The following is a 17,642-nucleotide window of genomic DNA, read 5'->3' on the forward strand; positions in this document are numbered from 1 at the left end:
GATATGCCACACCTGTCAGGTGGATGGATTATCTTGGTTTAGGAGAAATGCTCACTAACAGGGATGTAAGCAAATTTGTTAACACAATTTGAGAGAAATAAGCTTTTTGTGTGTTTGCAAAAATGTATGGGATCATTTATTTAAGCTCATGAAACATGGAACCAACACTTTACTTTATATTTTTGTTCAGTATACTTTAACCTGAAAAAGTAGTCAAAAAAATAGATGTTTATTTGACAACCACATTTATTGAAAAGAAAACGAAAGAAAATTAGAAATACAATACTATGTAAAGAAATACAAATAAATACAAATAAATTACAAGTACAAAACATTTGCTAAGTAATTTACGTTTACAAAAGTTTTTTTTTCTTTTTCAGAGAAGCCTCTTAAGAGTTTGGGAGATTGGATTTGGTAGCACAGCAATCTACATACAATAGAACTGTAATAAAATGTTTACCAACAGGATTAGTTTTTAATTCAGTTAGGTAATTAACTTCATTGTATTTCTTGATTTGTTACAAATACACATTTCCCTGAGGAAACAATTCCACTGGAAGTTCAGACTCAGTGTCTGATATGTTCTAAATGCCTCTTAATGGTTTGTTTCAAACACCTAAATAAAAAGCAGGTGATTAGAGATGTCAACAGGTGGTATAATGTACCTTAAAAAAGAATTTCAACATACACTTAATCGCTTTGATTTAGCAGATAGATTCTTTGTAAGTGAAGGGGAAAATGAGGAAGCATACTAACTATTTGCAAGTTTTAGGGTAATCATCATTGATTGAAAGTTGAAGCATTAAGGTTAGTCTGAATCATTCCCCTAGCAGCAAAATTATCCCTTCTAGACAAGAGAGAATATACCGGTTGCAATATCCACAGCAATGCACATTCTTCAGCCTATAACATTGAGATTTGACAAAAAAGACAGACAGCGTATATAAAACTCAAAGCATGGTTTACACGTTTAATGTGACAGGTGCTAGTGAAAATGAACATTGAGCTAAAAGGTCAGAATATTTCTGCCCAGAAACAGTGTTTGTCGAGCTGAGGTGCCAATATATTAATAGAATCCCTTATTTCAATCATTAGATTCATGGTAACCGTTTACAGTGAGCACTGAGCAGATATTTCTCACGACTAGATATTGGTTGTAGAGCACAGGCGTCAAAACTAATTTAAATGGAGGGCTGAGTGTCTGCATGTTTTCACTCCTTCCTTGTACTTGATTGCTAATTTAAGGTTATTGATTAGTTGGGAACTGCCTAGGTCTTAATTGGACACAAATTGAAAGGAAAAAACAAAAACCATTAGACCCTCGGCCCTACATGGAATGAGTTTGACACCCCTGCTTTAGAGATAACTAGGCCCCAGTTTTTCCCTGGTTAGGTCACAAGCCCTATTGCAGGGGTATTTAACTTTCACCCTACGACACGTGTCCAACTCATTTCAGAGAGACCATTGTCTGCAGGTTTGCGCTCCTCCCTTGTACTTGATTTATGAATTAAGGTCACTAACTAATAAAACTCCCCATCACCTGGTTGTCTAGGCCTTAATTGAATGGGAAAAAACTCAAACCTGCAGACACTAGGCCCTCCACAGACGGAGTTTGACACCCCTTCCCTACGAGGTCCGGCGCCTACCAGTTCTGTTCTACCTGATAATTAATTGCACACACCTAAAATCAGTCCCTGATTAGAGAGGAACAATGGAGAGAAAGAAGAAAAAGGCTAACTGGCGTCGAGGTCCAAAGTTTAGTTTGAGGGCCCTAGTAGTATCAGACAATTGCACCTCAACATCATTGACTTAAATAATTATAGAAATGCCCAATGGACTCATGTCTGATTCAGGAAGATAAACACATAGCATCGCTTGTTCCATAACATTGATAGTGACAAAACACTGGAAAGAAATCCAAACATTACAACAAAAAAAGTGTACAAACAACTGATTGTGACAAAACAGTACCGAGAGTAGAAAGCACCACTACAGCCCTTCGATATAAGCGCATTATCCATATTTCAAGCACATCTCTAAACAATGTTTTTGAAGGTACATCTAAAAACACATACTGTAAATGTACATTTAATAAAATACAGCTAGTCCAATTTTCTTTGTATTATTAACATTAAAAAGTCCATAATGTTCCAGTCTGATTTGGAGGTGGGCCTTTTTGAACTTTCTGGAAACATGACTTGTTTACAACCACTTAAACATTTAAAATGTTTTTTACTCTATAATCATTCAACAAAAATTACATTTTTAATTTGAATAACTAAATGTAAAATTGAACATTTTGTTCTGAAAAGAAAAATTTGCATCTTGTACAGATATTTAGGAAAGATCCCCTCAACATAATTAAATACCAACACCAATGTAAATCATTCTTCAGAAACATTGAGTAAATATACCTTTACTAAAAGCAGAACTGTCATGGATTCAATCTAGAGTTGGTTTGCAGAAACAGGTTAATTGTCACAGGAGGATGTACTCTTGTTCCTGGTCATATATTGTCAATGACCAAAATTGCTGGATATTCCTGGAGAATGTGCTCTCTACTGTGCATTCTTTATACACCGGTGTCATATTACCAACACTCCAAAAATCACCTGTGTCATATTACCAACACTCCAAAAATCACCTGTGTCATATTACCAACACTCCAAATATCAGGAACAATATACACTACCGTTCAAGTTGAGTCACTTAGAAATGTCCTTGTTTTGAAAGAAAAGCAATTTTTTTTGTCCATTAAAATAACAAAATTGATCAGAAATACATTGTGGACATTGATGTTGTAAATTAATATTGGAGCTGGTAACAGCAGATTTTTTTAATGGAATATCTACATAGGTGTACAGAAGCCCATTATCAGCAACCATCAGTCCTGCGTTCCAATGGCACGTTGTGTTAGCTAATCCAAGTTTATCATTAGAAAACCCTTTTGCAATTATGTTAGCACAGCTGAAAACTGTCGTTCTGATTAAAGAATCAATAAAACTGTCCTTTAGTCTAGTTGAGTATCTGGAGCATCAGCATTTGTGGGTTCGATTACAGGTTCAAAATGTCTAGAAACAAAACTTTCTTCTGAAACCCGTCAGTCTATCCTTGTTCTGTGAAATGAAGGCTATTCAATGCGAGAAATTACCAAGAAACGGAAGATCCCATACAACGCTGTGTACTACTCTTCACAGAACAGCACAAACTGTCTAACCAGAATAGAAAGAGGAGTGGGAGGCCACAACTGAGAAAGAGGACAAGTACATTAGAGTATCTAGTTTGCGAAAGATGCCTCACAAGTCGTCAACTAGTAGCTTCAATAGTATCCGCAAAACACCCGTCTCAACGTCAACAGCGAAGTGGCGACTCCGGGACGCTGGCCTTCTAGGCAGAGCTGCAAAGCAAAAGCCACTTCAGACTGGCCAATAAAAAGAAAAGATAGGCAAAAGAACACAGAGGAACTCTGCCTAGAAGGCCAGCATCCCGGAGTCGCCTCTTCACTGTTGACTTTGAGACTAGTGTTTTGTGGGTACTATTTAATGAAGCTGCCAGTTGAGGACTTGTGAGGAGTCTTTCTCAAACTAGACACTAATGTACTTGTCCACTTGCTCAGTTGTGTACCGGGGCCTCCCACTCTTTCTATTCTGGTTAGAGACAGTTTGCGCTGTTCTGTGAAGGGAGTAGTACACAACGTTGTGCGGGATCTTCTTGGTAATTTCTAGCATGGAATAGACTGACGAGTTTTAGAAGAAACTTATTTGTTTCAGGCCATTTTGAGCCTGTAATCGAACCCACAAATGCTGATGCTCCATATACTCAACTAGTCTAAAGAAGGCCAGTTTAAAAGCTTCTTTAAAATCAGCACACGTCTTCAACTGTGCTAACATAATTGCAAAAGGGTTTAATGATCAATTATCCTTCTAAAATAACTTTAATTAGCTAAAAATGTGCCATTGGAACACAGGAGTGATGGTTGCTGAAAATGGGCCTCTGTAGATATTCCATTTGAAAATAATCCACTGTTTGCAGCAACAATAGTCATTTACAACATTAACTATGTCTACCCTGTATTTCTGATCAATTGTATGTTATTTTAATGGACAAAAAAAGTGTTTTTCTTTCAAAAACAAGGACATTTCTAAGTGACCCCACACCTTGGAACGGTAGTATGTCTAGTAGAGATCTGGAAGGTTTGATCATGCAAATAATGTATAACTAGGACATCTGTTGCTGTCATTCCTGAAATTGAAATGTGAATCTGAAAAATAAAACGAGTTAACACTTTGCCTTAATGGCCCAGTGAAGTCAAAAACGTGATTTTTCTGTGTTTTATATTTTCACACTGAGCTTGGAATAATACTGTGAACTTGTGAAAATGATAACCACTTAGTATAAGAGCTGTTGGGGTGGAGTTTTGGCCTGCCTGGTGACTCCACCAGGTGGTAAATTAGTTAATAGGCCAAAAAGAAAGAGGTCAAAACCTCTGCCAATAAATAATAGCTCATTCTCAGTTTTCCCTGCTCCACTCGGACCACTCCCAGCAAAATTGCGATTTGCTAAGAAGCCATTTTTGCTTAGAGCTCACATATAGCCTACATGAGATTATTATTATGGACAAAAGAGCAAGACTATTTTTATTTGTCAAACTGCAGCCAAGGATGAATTATGTCACCAAAATAAGACCCTCGATATTTACGGGAAAGAATTAAGCGCATCTACTTGCACTTTCACCACCCTTTGAAGTTCATCATCCATTATTTAGATCTGTAACAAACTGCATGCTTTCCTGATGAGTATTAGTGGGAGGACTACACGTCATCGCGTGACTCCAAGTTCACATCGATATGATGGTTACTATATCATAAAAGCATTACTATTTCTCCCGCATAATCATTTTTACTGATCCCACCTTGTCTGGCGGATTTTGTTTTGTCGACATTTGGAAAGTTTCCCGGAAAAAATGGTTTCCATCAGGCCTGTCATGACATTTTTTATCCGACATGTACTTTACTTGCATAAAAGGTTGGATGTTAAACCTGGTTAGTCAGGTACTTAATTGTTACCCAGAAATGATTTGATATTGAGATAAAAACAGCTGCATTGGACCTTTAACACCATGTAAATACATCATTTTTAAAGATTTGAACTTGCATTCTTAGCGATACCTCTCAGTATTGTGTTTCCGGCAATTCTGACACACATTTGGAATGTCATCAAATAAAATATTTACATCAGATGAACACAAACTAGGATCTCTGACGAGATGTGACGACCTGCTACTATGAGGAGAAAGACTGGCTTATGACTGACTGGCAGAAAATATGACATGTACAACACATCATGAGGCTGGACAGCAATGCACAATGTACATTTTCTGTTATGAAATAAACTGTTGAGAAAATATATACAGTGACAGAGTGTGTATTGTATCTTTGAGAATTTGGACAACAATGGTGGCTAGTGGGCGGAGATATAAGAGGACGGACTTGTAATGGTTGGAATGAAATTAATTCATCCATTCCAGCCATTACAATGAGCACGTCATCCTATATCTCTACACAGCAGCCTCCTCTGATGGACAATGAGTTTTAAGCCCTTTGATTTCTCTTTTGACTGTGCAGTGAGCAATGCTAATACAATACATTCATGCTACCATGGCTTTAGTGGAGTATACATTGGTAGTACAGTATCTTGCCAGTTGCATGGTTGTACGGAGAGAGCGCACGCATACGGCTAGGTAATCAATTTCACAATGCCTCGCCTTTCACCATTATCATATCTTTTTTTTTTCTTTTTTAAAGACAGACCTTCTCCATGTGGAGCAAGGCTAGCCCATGTGAGGCCAGTTTGACATGATTTTGCAAGTCTATTTGCCTTTAGATGGTTTCTACATGCAGTGGGGTGGGTTGCTGCTACCTGTGATTCCAAGCCGTTTACATACTGCCTCTTGTTATGCCTAGTTTCATAATACAAAAAGGTTCTGGTCCCTGTTCAGCAATATTAATACTACAGTACTGTTGGGTAAGCAGTAGTATTCCAACCACCATATAACAATGGCTAAACGGAGCTGGGTTCATGCACATCCATGCTTCAAGTCCCCTGTATGATAACCATGTTAGTGGAGATGGCTGGTGGCTGCTTACAAACAAAAGCAAAAATGCGAGAAGGTCTGGAGCTCATGGAGGAATCACAGCAATACCAATTACAATTGTAAAAATCATTACCGTTTTAAGACTACGATTGGAGTTTCGTCAGTTCACTGCATAGTTCTGCAAGGGTTAAAAAGCAGGTAGGCAATGATTAAACTCATAATAATGACACAGGGGTCTGACTCTGACACAGGACCCAGCCTGTGGACAACATGGACTCTTGGACTGCAGGTAGACCAGCTGAAGGCGGGGTGGATATAGAGTAGACCATACTGGGGGTGTATTTGTGTAGTAGACAAACCATTGTATACCAGGGGGTGGTGGCAGGTTGAGGGGTTTGGTTGGTGAGGGTTACGTAGACCAGCCAGGGTCTGAACAGTGTGCTGGATCTGAGCAGCAAAGAGCATGGAGAGATCCACACTACCATTACTTCACCCCAAAATCCTTTTCTACCATCACCCCATCTTTCGCCTTGTTCTTTCCATAGACCACTGTTTCTTTTTGTCCTTTTGGTCGGGAGTGTGTGTTTTTGCTTTAGCCAAGAGTGGGGCGGGGGGGTGCTAGGAGTCGGCCATTATCTGGTAGGAGGAGCCATTTTCAGGGGGGTTGCCGGGCAGTGGGTGCTTGGCCTCGGTGGTGGTGGTGGGTTTGGGGGGCCAGTCGGGGTCCACGCTAAGCTCCTGGGCCAGGTGCATGTAGCGCGCCTTGGGTACCTTCCTCCGGCGGCAGCACAGCCACGACAGACATTTGGCTCCCCAGAGGTCGATGCCCCCCTGGAAACAGCACGATAACAACAATGAGAAAAGGGCAAAGGAAACGGCAAAGAAAACAATGAATATTCCCCACTCATTCTCTTTCCAATTGATCCCTTTAAATTAGATTTTTCTTTTCATGCCTTTAGACAGTAGAATGACATCACATGCTTATGTCACCACATGCACTATATAACCAAAAGAAGGTAGCGATGGGATTCAGATTGGTTCACTTTATTGCAGAATGCACATTGTTTTATAATGGTTAATAATTGAGACAATTAAATAATTTCCTGGGGAACTTTCCCCTCGACAGAAAATGTTCTTAGGCCATTCAAATTAACATCCAGCATTGCAATACGTTTTGGGGATTGAAGTTTTTCTGCCAGAGAATTACCTCAAAACAAGCAGACAAGCTAAGATGCTGCAGTTCAGAAAAAAAGGTCATTGTGACTATTTGCAATTGGAAATGGGAGTCCATTTTACCTGCTACATATGGAAGGAGGCCAAGAGTGACTGTGTGGGACATACCAGCTAACCTGCAGTGTATACATACCTGATATAGGCCATGCTATTTCCACTTTTAGCGGCTTACAGGAAAGCTGTGAGGTACATGCAACAGGGGGAGCTTACTGGAGCAATATCTGTACTACTGCTGGAGCTTTAGATAGGAGGGAAGACTGGGGCAATCTTGTTCCCAGAGGAGAGTAATAACACAGGCAACCCACCAGGGGGCAGAAGAGGGGCCAGAGCACAATCAGGTCTGCACATGCAAGGTCTGGGGAGGGTATATAGAAAGAAGGAAAGAAAGAAGAGGGGGGCACAGGGGGAGGTGAAAAGCGACGGTGGAAGAGAGGAGGAGCGTCAGATTTCCCAACCTGTGTTGTTGGAGCGGCATGGGTGGTGCCATAGCCGCCCTGCTTGTCTCGGCTGAAGACAAGCTTCCATAAGACGACGTCAAGGACGAGGGTCTATGGAATAATAGGCGCAGTGGGCAGGAAAGAATTACAAAGAGTAGAGTGGCTACTTGATCACACAGCGTCTCTCAAGAAGATTTTGTACATTAGTTTTTTTTGAATAGTCAAACTATTGAAAGGACATTTAGGGTGATTTCAGGGCTGTGCCTTAGTCGTGATGATAGGCAAAAGGAGTTACTCTCAAAATAAATGAAAACAAATAAAGCGAGAGAGTGTTAACTTCATCTACAACAGAAGAACGGTGCTTTTTGGAATTTGTTGTGATGATTTTGTTTTGTGACAGATCCGTTGCTGGTGATTATCCATTGATTGTCATTGGTTGGGGAGTGAGAGGTTGGCAGCTTTGGGGAGAGCACCATCTTGTCACTGCTAAGCTGTTCTTGGGCTTGTGAGGCTCAAGAGGGGGGATAAGAGCAGCACAGTAATATAGTGTCTTCTGAAAGTATTCATACCCCTGGACTTATTCCACATATTTATTGAAAAAGACATACAGAAATATCTATTTTCCTTAAGTATTCACACCCTTGAGTCAATCCCCTTTGGCAGTGATTACATCTGTGAGTATTTCTGGGTAAGTCTAAGAGCTGTGCACACCTGGATTGTACAATATTTGCCCACAGAATTTTCTAAATTCTTCAAGTTCTCAAATTGTTGCTGATCATTGCTAGACATCTATTTTCAAGTCTTGCCATAGATTGTCAAGCAAATTTAGGTCAAAACTAACGCGGCCACTCAGGAACATTCACTGTCTTCTTGGTAAGCAACCCCAGTGTAGATTTGGCCTTGTGTTTTAGGTTATTGTTCTGCTGAAAGGTGAATTCATATCCCAGTTTCTGGTGGAAAGCAGACAACCAGGTAGTTGCCTGTGCTTAGCTCCATTCCGTTTTTTGGGGGACTTGTTCTTATTTTACTACAGTCCTTAATGATTACAAGTATACCCACAAGATGCATTGGAAATATGGAGAGTGTATTAGTTTGCCCCAAACACAACACTTTGCATTCAGGACCAAAAGTGAATTTCTTTGCCTCATTTTTTGCAGTATTACTTTAGTGCCTTGTTGCAAACAGGATGAATGTTTTGGAATATTCTGTACAAGCTTCCTTTTCACTCTTGCAAATAGGTTAGTATTGTGAGGTAAATAAAATGTTGATCCACCCCCCCCCCCCCGTAAAGGAGTTAGGAAAGACACCTGTATCGTTGTATTGATACACCATCCAAAGTGTAATGAATAACTTCACCATGCTCAAACGGATACTCAATATCTGCTTTTTGTATTTTTACCCATCAACTAATAGGTGCCCTTCTTAGCGAGACATTGGAAAACTGTGGTTGAATCAGTGTTTGAAATTCACTGCTCGACTGAGGGACCTTACAGTTAAACTGTATGTGTGGGGTAGTCATTAACAAATCATATTAACACAAGTACTACACACAGTGAGTCCATGCACTTATTAAGCACATTTTTATCCCTGAACTTATTTAGGCTTGCCATAACAAAGAGGTTGAATACTTATTGACTCAAGACATTTCAGCTTTTCATTTTGTATTAATTAGTCAAAATAAACATAATGCCACTTTGACGTTATGGTGTATTGTGTGTAGGCCAGTGAAATGTTTTCTTCTCTATTTTAAATTCAGACTAACAACGTGGAAAAGGTCAAGGGGCGTGAATACTTCCTGAAGGCACTGTAGTGCTACTGCTCTACTATGCAGGGTAAGCCAGGGACATTTTCCAATAGTAAATCACTGGTGAGCCATTATCATTGGGCCACAAATCTTTAGGTCATCATTTTCTGACACCTGGAGATTGAGAGAGAAAAGGAACTAGGTGTGTAACCAACCACCCATTAGGTTGAATGAGTGGACTACAGTATGGCAGTCACTGTGGTGATTGCAGGTTGTATTTACAGGTAGGAATTATGCGATGAAGGCAATTAAGCCAAAACTTTAAGCCTGTTTTGGTATATCCCGTCAATGAATGTCAAATCTAGGCAGAAATGGAGTGTTCCTTATGTTCCTGGATAGTCACCCGTTGAAGTCCTGGGGTAAGGAATGTTTTTGGGGAGGAATTGTGTGTATGTGTCCGCTAAAAGGTAGAGTTTCATTGGTTTACATCAATGAAAGACAATGAAGAACGTCTGGCTTTTTCATAATGAAAAGGTAGTCAAATGGTATGTCAGACAGACATTGGCTCAGCCCTCAGCTTCATCTGTTAATATTCTGCAACAGTCACTCTCCAGTCGGTCAGTAGGCCACAGTCACTCTCCAGTCGGTAGGAAACAGTCAACACACAATCCAGCACCACCTGACTGAACCTAAGTGCCACTAATGAAAACATTGCATGACAAAACAAAAATTGTACATGAGAAAATGACCTATGTAACATGGTGTAAAGAGAGCTCAGAATAATGCAAAATGGACAGCGCACATCTCACTTTGATGTTCATGCGTTAGTGTGTGTGTCTTACCTCCACCAATACAGACACGACTGCATTGACTATGATGATGAAGAACAGAGTGATTCTCCATTCAAACGGAACACACACAATCTATATAAAAAATATAAAAAAGAGAAACAGATTCACAAGAGTACATTTAACAGACAGTGGAGCAGTGCCATGTTAATTCACAATGTCACTATTGTAGGACTCAATTCAACCAAAGCTTGAGGCTAATATCTGTATAAAGCTTGTCTCTCATGGTTGACGTCCACTCACCTCTAGGAATTCATCGATAGCAGACACAGGGTAAAACATGATGAAGAACATAAATATGTACAGGCCAATACATGACACCACAAAAGGCCCTGCAGAGACGGAAGAGAGACGATAAAACCAACATGTCAGTCACACAGCAAAAGACACTCCCCCCAATGTTGCACTTTGAACAAATCTCAAACCGTCAACTGATTTTAGAACCAACACTTAAACCTTTATCTGATTTTCAGGTAGGTATGTGGGAACATTGGTGTAAGTAGTGATCCTCACAGTTTTTGTAGCTGGGCTGTCTGAAGGGCTTCCCCTTGGAGAAGACGATGGCCACGATGAGGTACTGGAAGGAGGAGACGTAGAACAGGGAGGTGTTCTCGTAGTTCTTGATGTTGTGGTCGTCCCTCTCCTCTGAGGAGTTGTGTTCTGGCCCCAAGTTGGCACGGAGGGACGAGTTGCAGGCACTGGGAGAGGAGACACACAGGGCACACACACAGATGTTTAGCAGGAAGCAGCTTTACAAGTCAAAAGCTTACTGGCGACGTCCCTACTCTTTGAGGTAATGACATACAGGAAGACAATCACGGCTAATGTTACTGTGTTTACAGTTGGTTATTGGTTTGTTTTGGGTCTGGTACAGTTGTCTCATTGGTCCAATTGGTCCAATTGGTGTTTTGTTACAGGTGTCTTATTTGTGATTTTAGACTGATACAGCCATCCTCCAAATAGTGTGTTTTGAATAGGTCCAGTAGTTATTGTGGGGGTTGAACTTGGACTCACTCGGACTGTGGCGTCCAGATGTGGTACCAGGCCTGGTGTCGGACCCAGAGGAAGGCAATGGTCTGGAAGCCCAGACAGATGAGGATCTGAGTCAGCACGGAAAACAGCAGAGGGCCTGAGATCAGACCTGAGGGGGGACGCCTCGACACCAGCTCCTTCCACGCTGGGTTCAGAGACACTGGACAGAGAAGGTGGGAGAGAAAAAGAGAAGTAAGGAACCAGAAGATAGAAAGTTGGTACTAGATCAAACAAGTAATGTCTGCAGCATCAAAAAAGGGACTTTTGCAATAACATAATGCTCCATCTAACTGGTGTTGTTTACTTACTGGTGAAGACTACGAGGAGGATGATTGCGATGTCGATGAAGAGGAACTGGAAGTCTCCCAGGTTACTGAGGATCTGACAGGGTTAGAGAGAGAAGGTCAGAGGTCAGCTACTGTATACACCAGAGAGTAATATCCATAGATTGACATATTTAATAGGATCTCTTGAGGTATTCTCCTGACAGGAGTGCAGAGACTAAAGGAGGGGTACTGTACTCACAGAGTAGAGCAGGGTGACACTGATGTACTGGATGATGCTGTAGAGGGCCATGAACTTGAACACACAGAAGGAGGTGATGAGAGCCGCTCGCCCTTCTCTGTGGAAAAAGAGTCGTTTTTTATTGCGGTGCAAACGAGTGAGTCAGCATGCAAGTTCATAAGGCTGACTGATTAGCCTGGAAGCTTGGTAGTAGGATGGTGTTAGTTTGTTAGCCATGTTCAGCTGATGGTGTAGGGTAGTATTGTGGTGCTCGAGGTCCAGGGCAGGCCTACCTGATGAGGCTAGGCACACAGGAGATGTTGGGTGTCCTGGAAGTGAAGGGAGAGGCTACAGAGGCCTCCAGCTCAGAGAGAGAGATCCCACCGTGAGCCCTCTTCAAAGCCTGGAGAGCGAGGGTGGAGGAGACGGTAGAAAGTTGTCAGAAACAAGAACATTTAAAGGAATGACGGTGTCTTTACTTCTATTTGCATGCTTTCAAAGAGTCTGTACTTACACCACAATCGTTTGCGCCGTCTCCACACATGCCCACAAAATAACTGCAGATGGGGAAAGAGAAGATAATTTGACTGTTGTAAATGTAATTAATGAAATGTTTAAATATTTGAAAAGATCTATGAAGAGGGTGAACTGAGTCAACAGGGGTTCTACTCACTCCACACTCTGCAGTGCCTCAATGAGCTCGGTCTTCTGGTCGGGGGCCATTCTGGCAAACACGGTGCCATGCAGCACCAACTACACCAGATAGGTCAACAACAATGCATTAGACACAACCAAATCACAACAGCAGTAGCTATGCGTTTATAGGGGAATGGAGGGGTGGTGTACCTTTTGCAGCAGGTCCTGAAAGTGCTCGGTGATGACAGCAAAGGACTTGCCACTCATAGCAAAGTGGTACTGGTCCTGAGGCTTGTGAGTGTGATGCACATCCTCTAGATTGATCTGTACTTCCTGTTGGGACAGGAAGGTGCAGGTGAGCAAGGGAAGAATGACATCTTGTAAATGATTGAATGGTACAACATGGCCTTTGTAGATTAACAATCGTTCAAGATAGAGACGAACAACTTCAGTTTCCATATAAACTGACGTGGAGACCTCGAGGTATGGCACTAAATATACATATCCCTGATAGCATCTAGACACAATGACTGGCTGGCGGTGTGACCTCTGTGTGTGCCAGTGTCTGGAACACAGAACACACACATTCATTCATCCATCCATTCCTGCTGCGTGTGCTCACTGGGCAATTTCTGAGTTCTGATGTTTTCCTGCATGGATCTAAGGGGGATCAGTGTGTGTGTACATTTGTGTGTGTGTGTGTGTGTGTGTGTGTGTGTCTGTAGGAGCTGTAATGAGCCACACCCACCACCAGGGGTCCCTCACCTCCAGGCGTGGTGCTTTGCCCACATGTTTGCTGGGGTTGTCTGCGTAGCGCCAAGTGATCTTGGCCGCCTGGCCATCTTTAGGGGGCAGCGCGTCAGCGATGATGACCTGGTCCTGAGGGGGAATCATGCCACAGTCCCTAGCTACCGAGATGGCCGTTAACATGTTGTCACCTGGAGGAGAGATGTTTTACACTGAGTATACAAAACATTAAAACACACTTTCCATGACAGACTGACCAGATTAATTCAGGTGAAAACTATGATCCCTTATTGATGTCATTGGGAAGGGGTGCAACTCAATATTATGAAGGTGTTCCTAATGTTTGGTATACTCCGTGTATGTTGCCCTTAAGCACAAACCTATTCAAAACCATGAGGGGGAACTCCAAACAAATAATTTCCTAAGAGGGGACTTCATTCTATTCTCGAGTGTGAGACGGGGTTATTGTCCTGGCACTCTCCCCATTGTGACACTCCAAACCTGGGTAGGGGTTGTGAGTGGGATCGGGTGGCCTGCGGGTACTGGCTCTGGACCAGCGACCTGCATGAAAGGACTTGGTGGGCGCTGAAATTCTATCTGATAGTTTGATTACATTTACACTGCTGAAAGCGACAGAGAGAGAGCGCGAGCGAGCGACAAAAAGAGAGAGAGAAAAAAGAGGGGGACAGGCTGGACTTTGGAGCTTTCTGCCCGTTAAGCTGCAAGACCCAGAACTATAATCGTCAGGATTCCAGGAATACCTCGATCAAACTTTGAAAACGACAACAAAAAGTCAAGTCTACTGCAGGGAGGAAGGATAGATTTAGTGTGTTACTGAATGTCTGTTTATATGTTAAACATGTTGGTGTGCCAGCTTTCTCACCAGTGACCATGACGGTGCGGATGTGTGCCCTGCGGAGGTCCTGCAGTACCCCGGAGGTCTCAGCCTTCAGCTTGTTCTGCATGATGATCAGCCCCAGGAACTCCATGTTGGCCTCCATCTGATCCCTGTTGACGTTCTGTACTTTGTGCCAGGTGAGTTTGGACTCAAGGCGGCGGTGGGCCAGGGCGATGACCCGGAAGCCCTGCTTGGTGTAGTCCTCCAGAACCTCTGCAAAGTCTTCTGGAACTACACACACACAGACAGCGAGAGAGACAGCGAGACAGACAGACGCACAGACGGAGAGAGACGCACAGACGGAGAGAGACGCACAGACGGAGAGACAGGAGAATTAGACCCAACCAAATCATGAGAAAAACAAAAAGATAATTACTTGACACATTGGAAAAACAGAGCAAACTAGAATGCTATTTGGCCCTAAACAGAGAGTACACAGTGGCAGAATACCTGACCCCTGTGACTGACCCAAACTTAAGGAAAGCTTTGACTATGTACAGACTCAGTGAGCATAGCCTTGCTATTGAGAAAGGCCGCCGTAGGCAGACCTGGCTCTCAAGAGAAGACAGGCTATGTGCACACTGCCCACAAAATGAGGTGGAAACTGAGCTGCACTTCCTAACCTCCTGCCAATGTATGACAATATTAGAGACACATATTTCCCTCAGATTACACAGACCCACAAATAATTAAAGAACAAATCCAATTTTGATAAACTCCCATATCTATTGGGTGAAATACCAGTGTGCCATCACAGCAGATTTGTGACCTGCTGCCACAAGAAAAAGGGCAACCAGTGAAGAACAAAAACCATTGTAAACACAACCTATATTTATGTTTATTCATGTTATGTATTTGCACATCATTACAACACTGTATAAACTCAGCAAAAAAATGTCCCTTTTTCAGGACCCTGTCTTTCAAAGATAATTCGTAAAAATCCAGATCTTCATTGTAAAGGGTTTAAACACTGTTTCCTATGCTTGTTCAATGAACCATAAACAATTAATGAACATGCACCTGTGGTAGGCATTCAAGGTCACATTTCTGAAAACTTAGGACACGAAAGAGGCCTTTCTACTGAGGAAAACACCAAAAGAAAGATGCCCAGGGTCTCTGCTCATCTGCGTGAACGTGCCTTAGGCATGCTGCTAGGAGGCATGAGGACTGCAGATGTGGCCAGGCAAATAAATTGCAATGTTCGTACTGTGAGATACCTAAGAGAGACAATACGGACAGCTGATCGTCCTCGCAGTGGCAGATTACGTGTAACAACACCAGCACAGGATCAGTACATCCGAACATCACACCTGCGGAAAGGTACAGGATGGCAACAACTGCCCGAGTTACACCAGGAATGCACAATCCCTCAATCAGTGCTCAGACTGTCCGCAATAGGCTGAGAGGCTGGAATGAGGGCTTGTAGGCCTGTTGTAAGGCAGGTCCTCACCAGACATCACCGGCAACAACGTTGCCTATGGGCACAATCCCACTGTTGCTGGACCAGACAAGACTGGCAAAAAGTGCTCTTCACTGACGAGTTGCGGTTTTGTCTCACCTGAGGTAATGGTCGGATTCGCGTTTATCGTTGAAGGAATGAGCGTAACACAGAGGCCTGTACTCTGGAGCGGGATCGATTTGGAGGTGGAGGGTCCGTCATGGTCTGGAGCGGTGTGTCACAGCATCATCGGACTGAGCTTGTTGTCATTGCAGGCAATCTCAACGCTGTGGGTTACAGGGAAGACATCCTTCTCCCTCATGTGGTACCCTTCCTGCAGGCTCATCCTGACATGACCCTCCAGCATGACAATGCCACCAGACATACTGCTCGTTCTGTGCGTGAATTCCTGCAAGAGAGGAATGTTCGTGTTCTGCCACGGCCAGTGAAGAGCCCGGATCTCTTTGAGCACGTCTGGGACCTGTTGGATCGGAGGGTGAGGGCTAGGGCCATTCCCCCCAGCAATGTCTGGGAACTTGCAGGTGCCTTGGTGGAAGAGTGGGGTAACATCTCACAGCAAGAACAGGCAAATCTGATGCAATCCATGAGGAGGAGACGCACTACAGTACTTAATGCAGCTGGTGGCCACACCAGATACTGACTGTTACTTTTGATTTTTGACCCCCCCCTTTGTTCAGGGACACATTATTACATTTCTGTTAGTCACATGTCTGTGGAACTTGTTCAGTTTGTATCAGTTTTTGAATCTTGTTATGTTCAAACAAATATTTACACATGTTAAGTTTGCTGAAAATAAACGCAGTTGACAGGGGACATTTCTTTTTTTGTTGAGTTTAGACATATGACATTGAAATGTCTATTCTTTTAGAACTTGTGTAAGTGTAATGTTCTCAGTAAATGTTTTTTAGTTTATTATCGATTTCACTTGCTTTGGCACAGTAAACATTGGTTTCCCATGCCAATATAGCCCTTAAATAGACATTGTTTGTGTGTGTGAGAGAGAGTGAGAGATGGGTTCAGAAACTTCTTGGAAATGAAGGAAAAGACAAGATTCCAGGCAGTAAACCTTTGAAACTGCTGGTCTTTGATCATGCCACTACACCGTTGACATCAAAGCGGTCAATTATCTCACTTGGTTAGACCAAGGGACTAACAATTCAGTAGCAGAGCATTCGTTCATTACTACACTGACCGTAACTTCTTCTCAATAGGAGCGTCTGCAAAGTGTATAGGCAAATTCAGAGTAAACAGTTAAGAGACCAACCAGTGTCTTTCTTGCAGAGGCTGGCCACCACCTCTGGCGCCCCCTTGAGGTAGGCATCCATGCGCTTCTCCCCCAGCAGACGGGCCACCACACACATCCTCTGCAGCGCCGAGGAGAAGGGGAACTGACGCACGATACCAATCTCATAGGCCGACTGCATGAGGACACAACACACAGAATGACCTTTAACCTCCAGATCTTTCACCTCTACGTAAAGGTACAATAAATATTAAAAACTTGAGATTGCACTACTTACCGACAAGTCATACAGCTCCTACAATGTAAAAGACAAGAACATAGAGTGAACGTACAGTCAAACAGTGCATTTCAAAGATTGCGAGAGCAACATAGAATGTGAACATAGAAAATCCAGATACCATTCAGAACTATGATTAACATGAACTTGAACGTTTACACATGACCAAGAGCTAACAGCAACAGACCAAATCAACATGTGATGGAGACATGATCAATGCTGAGGGTGTGTGTCCATTGGGGGCAGCACTGAGCCTTGCTCTCAGGAGGGGTAACCTGTTCGCACCATGTCCTGTTCAGGTGACATGACGGGCTCGGGGGGCATCAGTTGCTTGGGGGGCCGCACCACGGTGGGCATGATACGGTTGTGGAGGGAGGTCTCCTCCTCAGTGGCCTCCTCCAGGATCTGACAGGGAGAGCAGTCAACATTAGAAAATCTAAGCAGCATCGAAAGTCAAGATTTCAGCTGACCAGCATCTCAAAATGGATAC

The 17,642-nt window shown here is 42.7% G+C and overlaps 1 protein-coding gene across 4 annotated transcripts in view; it reads right to left on the bottom strand.

Moving 5' to 3' along the window:
* Nucleotides 1–228: 228 nt before the first annotated feature.
* LOC109889154 (probable cation-transporting ATPase 13A3) overlaps nt 229–17,642 on the bottom strand; it is a 62,065-nt gene continuing 44,651 nt past the window's right edge. For 2 of the 4 annotated variants that reach the window (XM_031822548.1, XM_031822547.1), the window contains exons 15-30: nt 17,438–17,557; nt 17,153–17,170; nt 16,897–17,050; nt 14,159–14,404; nt 13,294–13,466; nt 12,739–12,861; nt 12,566–12,645; nt 12,407–12,449; nt 12,186–12,295; nt 11,914–12,010; nt 11,697–11,769; nt 11,371–11,548; nt 10,870–11,054; nt 10,600–10,688; nt 10,351–10,431; nt 6,808–7,875 (exon numbers count right to left, since the gene is read on the bottom strand). In XM_031822548.1, coding sequence (XP_031678408.1) covers nt 7,534–7,875; nt 10,351–10,431; nt 10,600–10,688; nt 10,870–11,054; nt 11,371–11,548; nt 11,697–11,769; nt 11,914–12,010; nt 12,186–12,295; nt 12,407–12,449; nt 12,566–12,645; nt 12,739–12,861; nt 13,294–13,466; nt 14,159–14,404; nt 16,897–17,050; nt 17,153–17,170; nt 17,438–17,557 — 2,112 coding nt within the window. In that variant the 3' untranslated portion in view covers nt 6,808–7,533. Of the gene's footprint in view, nt 7,876–10,350; nt 10,432–10,599; nt 10,689–10,869; nt 11,055–11,370; nt 11,549–11,696; nt 11,770–11,913; nt 12,011–12,185; nt 12,296–12,406; nt 12,450–12,565; nt 12,646–12,738; nt 12,862–13,293; nt 13,467–14,158; nt 14,405–16,896; nt 17,051–17,152; nt 17,171–17,437; nt 17,558–17,642 lie in introns of all 4 variants that reach the window. The other 2 variants (XM_020480371.2, XM_031822549.1) reach the window with 2 other exon arrangements.

This window comes from Oncorhynchus kisutch, linkage group LG4 (genome assembly GCF_002021735.2).
Source record: "Oncorhynchus kisutch isolate 150728-3 linkage group LG4, Okis_V2, whole genome shotgun sequence".
NCBI lineage: Eukaryota > Metazoa > Chordata > Actinopteri > Salmoniformes > Salmonidae > Oncorhynchus > Oncorhynchus kisutch.